The 7386-nt window shown below is 40.6% G+C and overlaps 1 protein-coding gene across 1 annotated transcript; it reads left to right on the forward strand.

Moving 5' to 3' along the window:
* Positions 1-261: 261 nt before the first annotated feature.
* Positions 262-7386, forward strand: LOC149841663 (heat shock 70 kDa protein, mitochondrial). Its single transcript, XM_089998630.1, has 6 exons — positions 262-416; positions 4458-4513; positions 4606-4684; positions 4756-5322; positions 5405-6025; positions 6417-7386. Exons 1-6 carry the CDS (start codon positions 330-332, stop codon positions 7041-7043), a joined length of 2037 nt encoding a protein of 678 aa, XP_089854756.1. The 5' UTR covers positions 262-329; the 3' UTR covers positions 7044-7386.

Consider the following 7386-nt stretch of genomic DNA (forward strand, 5'->3'; position numbering starts at 1 on the left):
GCCCCATCCCACTACGCCAGTCCCCTTGGGGCGAATGGCTTACACTTGAGTGAATGTCTGCTTGATAATATGGTACTGTTTCTATGGACAGATTCATATGGGTCTAGGGTTTGGGTCTAACGTGATGAAACTTGACCCGAACCGATCCACTTGAACCTCGAATCCCCACTAGGCCTTGATCAATCGACCCGGACCCGATCGGGCTCTCGGCCTTCGGGCCTGCCTATAAAAGCCCTCACTGCGAGCTCAGGAAACCACCGACGTCATTTTCTAGGGCAAAACCTCTAAACGAAGCCCACCCGACCCTCTCGTGTGCGACGCAGAAGAAGATGGCAGCCTCCGTGATGCTCAGGGCCCTAAGGAGACGGAGTCCCCCACTCCACTCTTCTTCCTCTTTCGGCTGCCTCTATCGTTCCGTAAGCGTTCCTTCTTTTCTCCGATCGCTTTTGATGACCTCTTATTCCATTCCTTTCGTTGGGATCTTTTCCTGTTTCTCTGTTAGAGTTTTGCTTGTTCTGCTCCTCTGGGAACTATATTCTCTAATCCGAGCGTTGATTGAGTTAGCTCTTTGCTTGGGCTCGGTTTAGAGTATTATTGGTTTTGCTAGTTTGAGTTTTACTAGTGCTAAATCTCAACTTCACTGCATCATCTCTCTTTTTTAATTTTTCTGTGATAGTGTGATGACCGAGAAGCCGTAATTTGGGCATTCCTACTGTTAATACCGTTTTTGGAGCTTGGAATATTAATTTCTGGATGCGGCAATCTCCGTTTATTTATTTTATAAAAGTAGTTTCATTTTATCTCCCCTGCCTTACGTAATTACTATTTTTCGATCGATCGATGGGGAGGATAGAAGGATATACTTTCTTGCTTCTTTCAAAATTGTTTTAACGTCTTGAAAAGGGCATCTTTTTTTTCTTTTTTATCGACTGGATCAATGATTGGCCTTGAAGTGCAACTAGAAGGGCGAGAAAAAGGCTCAGCTTATATGCGAAGTCCAAAGTGGGTATTGGGTGCCTGGCACTTTAGTCGTTGGTGCAAACGTGACGATGGTGGATACCTTTTTTCTGGATGAACAAGGACATGGTTATGGGTATTGATTTACAGTAGTTTTGGCATTATTGGAGCAACAAAATTGTTTCGGAGGCCATTTAAATGGATTAGATGTTTACGATGAATGCAACATCCCTGTTGTTATGGATAGGGCTGCACATGAACTGAGCCAAGCCCAAGATTGCGCTGTCCAAGCTCTGTTTGGTACGTTAGGTACCAGGCTCACAATTTGCTTGGTGAAGCTTGGCTAAGGTCGTACGGTTTCCCCTACTTTGGCATCATTGGAGCCACAAAATTGCTTTGAAGGCCATTTAAATGGATTAGATGTTTTATGGTGAATGCAACATCCTTGAACAGATAGGACTGCACATGAACTGAGCCGATATATATATAAGGATGGAGTTTGAATTCATTACCTGACATGGTATAACAACTGTTACTGCAGCAATTTTATTTTTGTTAGAGAGCATCCTATATATATATATATATATTTTATGGGCTTGTCGAGCTATAAATGAGCCTGTGCTGGGCTACAGCTCGTTTTCCTAATTAATCCTACCAATAAGCTCGTGCCTGGCTTGTTTTCAAGCTTCCAGCCTTTGAAGCTGCCCCTAGTTATAGTTCTTATTTCTCTGAAGTTTCCCACGTCCTGTTTGGACTTGGTTGATATGATACCATCGCCAGCTGAAAAAGAAGATGATATAAACATTCTGTAGTTTTAGTTTCACGACTGCCAAATCTTTGATGCATTGGTTAAAAATAGATGCTGATTTCATAGGTGGTGACTTGTTTTCTTGTCTTGTTCACTACCTGGTGCTGGATTTGCATAACCATACTAACATGAAAACTGTAAACGTACTTTGGCTTGCAAAGGAACCTGATGCAGCACCAACCTTGTTCTTTATGCTAGTGTACTTCATTCAATGGCCTTTTAGTACATCTTCCTCTAGTCAGCATTTCGTGATCTTTCATCATCTTCTTTTGATGTATCACAGTCAATAATATTGCCATTTGCTTGACATTAGATGCATTATATTTGATTATCTGACATCAAGTTCACTTACATTCTTCTATGTTTTCATTATCCTCTATTGAGGACATTTTACATAAAGCCCCATAAACCATTTTAACCCTTTATAAGAGAATAAATGGTTATATATGAGCTATATTGCATGAACTTTTCATATTTGATTTCCCAAAATTCTTTACATTTCATAATGTTGGGATAAATTCACATGTGATGTCCAGTCACACTAAGATGGTTTCGTCATGGTTGGCAACAATGGATTTGAGTTGCCTTATAAGGGAGGGGCGATTATGAAAAAAACTCTGTTAAAAATTGAGGTTCAGCTCCAAGGATGAATGATCCCTGGGGCCATGGATGAAATGGATGCTGTCTCTGCCATCATCCTCTTGACAATGAATATTTGTCTTCCTACCTCCTCAAGGTTCTTGTGCTTATCTCAGTCTTATGTGCACCACATGATGATTGATGATTAAACCATTTACTGTGACATAGCACGTCTAAGTTCCTTGATCATCTTACCCAGTAACTCCAGATATATAAATCATCATGTGTGTCCTTTGTCCTTTTCAATCATATCACATGCAATTCTCAATCCTCCTTTTTTTGTTCCCTTAAAGAGACGCTGCATCTCATCCTTTTTTGAGAAGACAATACATAGACATGGAAATAAGGAAGACATTAGAAGTAAAAAGCATATCTATCCTCTTAGAGGCTGCACACTTAGTTGCTTTTTGTGTATTTTCACTAAATGTGCCATGCATACCTTGTTGCCTTTCATACCTTTTCTGAATACTAGGAACTTATTCGTTTCACGGAGTTTATTTATAAATTTTCATGTTTGTTTCTTTGAATTTTTTGTTAAGAATTTCTCTTGCATCTTACCCATTGAAATAAAAAAAGAATTTCTCTTGCGTCTTCTGCATTATTGCCATTGGCTTCTAGCCTAGCTAATGCGTAAGAACACACTGTCCTTGACTTTGCAGTGCTAACTATTTACAACTTAATGTGTGGGGCATCTTAGTGATGTGGACAACAAAGCAGTCACTTTGGGCACGCTTGGAAGCAAGAAAAAATCTCATAAGAAAAGAAAATTTTGCGTATGAGAATTGTTAATATGATAAGTTTTCCAAATGAAAAAATTTCTCTTGTTTGCATAGCATGAGAAAAACGGGCCGGAAAAGTATCAGAATTTTTTTCTCTTGTTTGTGTGTAATAATAAAATAAGGTTGGAAAATTTTCCCAACTACCTGCATGTTCGTTTTTTTCCAGGATGTCTCTACTTCCCTTACAAATAGAGCAACATGAAAATGTTCAAATTGATGCATCAAACATCAATTTTATGCATCAAATTATCTTGTATTAGTGGGTTCTATCTTTTTTTTAATACGCTGTGAGCTTATACATGGAAATTATTGCAAATGGCATTGCATGATTTGCATCTGATAGTAATTAATTTTTTCTGTTCATTTATATGGTTAGTTGTTTGCTTTCTTTTGCACAAACATGCTCTTTGTTTATAATAAAAATCAGAGATAAATGCTAGTCGCTATGTGGCCATCTACAGAAAATAATTTATACCTTTACAAGGCTCTAAATTTATTTACACCCGATCCATCTAATGTTGGACAAGTTTTATCTGTATCAAAACCCAACAATTGTAGAACAAAATATGAGAACAAAACCCAACAAAATATGACTCAGTTTATAGGTAGAACAGAACCCAACAGCAACAGCAGAGGAGAGCAAGGATGCATATTGATACCCAGCAAAGATTTCCCCCCTCTTTTTCACTCTATTTTCCAGAGAAACAAGAAAGAGAGGTGGATCAACCAGACCCATCAGAGAGAGAGAGAGAGAGAGAGAGAGAGAGAGAGAGAGAGAGAGAGAGAGAGAGAGACCTGGAAACGAAGGTGAAGGATAGTGGATAGACCAGACCCACCCGAGGGAGAGAGACCTGGAAATGAATGTGGAAGCCGAAGGTGGCGGGTGGCATCAAACAGTAGGAAGAGAATTGAGGGCTTTGCTCTAACCCCAAAAGTTTTTTATATGAAAAATTCCTACACCCCCTAGGTGGAGGAATTTTTCTTATCAAAAAATCATATTTTTATAAAAAAATTCCTTTCAAAATTTCTCTTTGAGACGGATGGAAAAATTGTAATTTTTTCTTTCCAACCTACACTTTTCCTATTACTTTTCCACATCCAAGTTGTGAACTTTCTAATGAATCCTCTGACTTCCATTGGAATCAAACTGTTGTGGAGTTTTTGCTTCTGTCCCATTTGAGGTATTGGTGGATCATGTCCAGTGGAAACCATTGGTTATTATGGATTAAGTTGCTCACTTCCTGCTTTTCTCTGTTGCTTGCTTATGGGTTTAGGTTAACAGCTCAAACAGTCCATATGGAACGAGCCACAGATGGATGAGAGCCTTCAGGTATTGGTTTGGTTACTAGACATTCCTTTCTCCATCTTTGACATATGTAACTTTTGCTTTCTCCTAACTATGAGAAACATTGTCCTATGCAGCTCCAAACCTGCTGGAAATGATGTCATTGGAATTGATTTGGGTACCACTAATTCTTGTGTATCAGTTATGGAGGGCAAGGTTGTCTTTTTTTCTTCTGTTCTTAATTTTATCTGATTTGTGCAATTGCTAACTTCTTATATACCATATAGAATGCAAAAGTGATAGAGAACTCTGAAGGTGCCCGGACTACTCCCTCGGTTGTTGCTCTTAACCAAAAGGGGGAATTGCTTGTGGGAACTCCAGCCAAGCGTCAGGCTGTAACTAATCCAGGAAATACACTTTTTGGAACCAAGCGACTTATAGGAAGACGCTTTGATGACCCACAGACTCAGAAAGAGATGAAGATGGTTCCTTTCAAGATTGTAAAGGCACCCAATGGTGATGCATGGGTTGAATCTAATGGACAGCAGTACTCTCCAAGTCAAATTGGTGCCTTTGTTCTTACTAAGATGAAAGAAACTGCGGAGTCATACCTTGGGAAATCTGTTAGCAAAGCTGTGATTACTGTTCCAGCTTATTTCAATGATGCTCAAAGGCAGGCCACAAAGGATGCAGGAAGGATTTCAGGACTTGATGTGCAGAGGATCATTAATGAGCCAACAGCTGCTGCACTTTCTTATGGGTTAAACAATAAGGAGGGCCTAATTGCTGTCTTCGATCTAGGGGGTGGGACATTTGATGTCTCGATTCTGGAGATTTCTAATGGTGTTTTTGAGGTATCCTATTTTTTTAAAATTAATGATAACAACCAGCATGGGCTCTCTGGAGCTGTTGGTAATGGTTATCTGTTTTGTGCAGGTTAAAGCAACCAATGGCGACACCTTTCTGGGTGGGGAGGATTTTGACAATGCTCTACTAGAGTTTCTGGTGAGTGAGTTCAAGAGAACCGAGGCAATAGATCTTTCAAAAGACAGGTTGGCCTTGCAAAGGCTTCGAGAGGCAGCAGAGAAAGCAAAGATAGAGCTGTCATCGACAGCCCAGACAGAGATCAACCTGCCATTCATTACAGCAGATGCTTCTGGTGCAAAACACTTGAACATCACGCTGACAAGGTCCAAGTTTGAGAGCTTGGTTAATCACCTGATTGAGCGGACAAGGAACCCATGCAAGAGCTGTCTGAAGGATGCTGGCATATCCATTAAAGATGTTGATGAAGTTCTTCTGGTTGGTGGAATGACTCGAGTTCCAAAAGTTCAAGAAGTAGTTTCTGAGATCTTTGGCAAGAACCCAAGCAAAGGAGTTAATCCAGATGAGGCAGTGGCAATGGGGGCTGCAATTCAGGGAGGCATTCTTCGTGGTGACGTGAAGGAGCTGCTTCTCTTGGATGTTACGCCTCTATCACTTGGTATTGAGACTCTGGGTGGTATTTTCACCAGGTTGATCAACAGGAACACCACCATTCCAACGAAGAAGAGTCAGGTATAGAGTACATAAACTAACAGACTTAGTTCAAACATCCATGTCTATATGGTAGAAACAGAAACAAGATGGATTTTGCATTCATTTTGTGTACTAAAGGTTCCCACCAACTCGGCTCAAATTTCTGTTGAAGATTTGTAGGCCTTGAGTTGGCTAAATGGAGTCAGTGATGGCTCACCGGTTGCAGGTGTTCTCCGCGTTGCCTGAGTAATACCGACTACATTGTACCTTTGATGTTTAAACCTAGCCAGACTTGATGATCTATCCTACTCCAGTTCTAAGATTTGTAAATGCTGCTTGATGTTCAGAATTAAAGACTTTTCTAACTGCATTACATATCTCTGTCTGCATCGAGAGTCAGTTTCTGATGAATGTGTTCTTTTGTTGCAAGGTCTTCTCCACTGCAGCAGACAACCAGACTCAGGTAGGAGTCCGGGTATTGCAAGGAGAGCGTGAGATGGCTGCAGACAATAAACTTTTGGGTGAGTTTGAGCTTGTAGGAATTCCTCCAGCTCCCAGAGGCATGCCCCAAATTGAGGTGACGTTCGACATTGATGCCAATGGAATTGTTACTGTTTCTGCAAAGGATAAGGCTACTGCGAAGGAGCAGCAAATAACCATCAGGTCATCAGGAGGTCTCTCTGAAGACGAGATTGAGAAAATGGTCAAAGAAGCAGAGTTGCATGCACAGAAGGACCAGGAGAGGAAAACTTTGATCGATGTAAGGAACAGTGCCGACACTGCAATCTACAGTATGGAGAAGAGCTTGAATGAGTACAAGGACAAGATTCCTGCAGAAGTTGCATCTGAGATAGAGTCTGCAGTAGCTGATCTAAGGACATCTATGGCTGGCGAGAATGTTGATGAGATAAAGGCAAAGCTTGATGCTGCAAACAAGGCAGTTTCAAAGATTGGCCAGCACATGAACTCATCTGGAGGGTCTACTGGTGGCAGTGCCGCTGGCTCTCAAGGCAGAGATCAGTCACCAGAGGCCGAGTATGAGGAGGTTAAGAAGTAAGTTGATGTGATTTTTGTCCATATTGCTTCAAGTTTATGATGCTGAGTTGATGTTTCTTCTGTTTGAATGGATGTGCTTATTTCTAGACTTGCAGTACAATTTTGTATGTATTCTGTACGGAAGGTCGGGTTATGAGCCGTAGGCCTGAAACATCTGTTTGGTAGGGATCATACACCCTCTTGAGAATTAGAAAAATAGTGATCCTTTTTGACAAGGCTAATGCTCGATGGAAATAATGAAAGCTGACCAGGTTCTCAGCAAAGAGAATACCCTTTGCTGGAAATTCTAGGAACTTGTGAACTTAAAAAGTAATAATCAAATTGATTTGAAGTTTTAAAGTTCA

The sequence above is a fragment of the Nuphar pumila genome, chromosome 3 (assembly GCF_984573655.1).
Source record: "Nuphar pumila chromosome 3, dmNupPumi1.hap1.1, whole genome shotgun sequence".
In the NCBI taxonomy this organism is placed as follows: domain Eukaryota; kingdom Viridiplantae; phylum Streptophyta; class Magnoliopsida; order Nymphaeales; family Nymphaeaceae; genus Nuphar; species Nuphar pumila.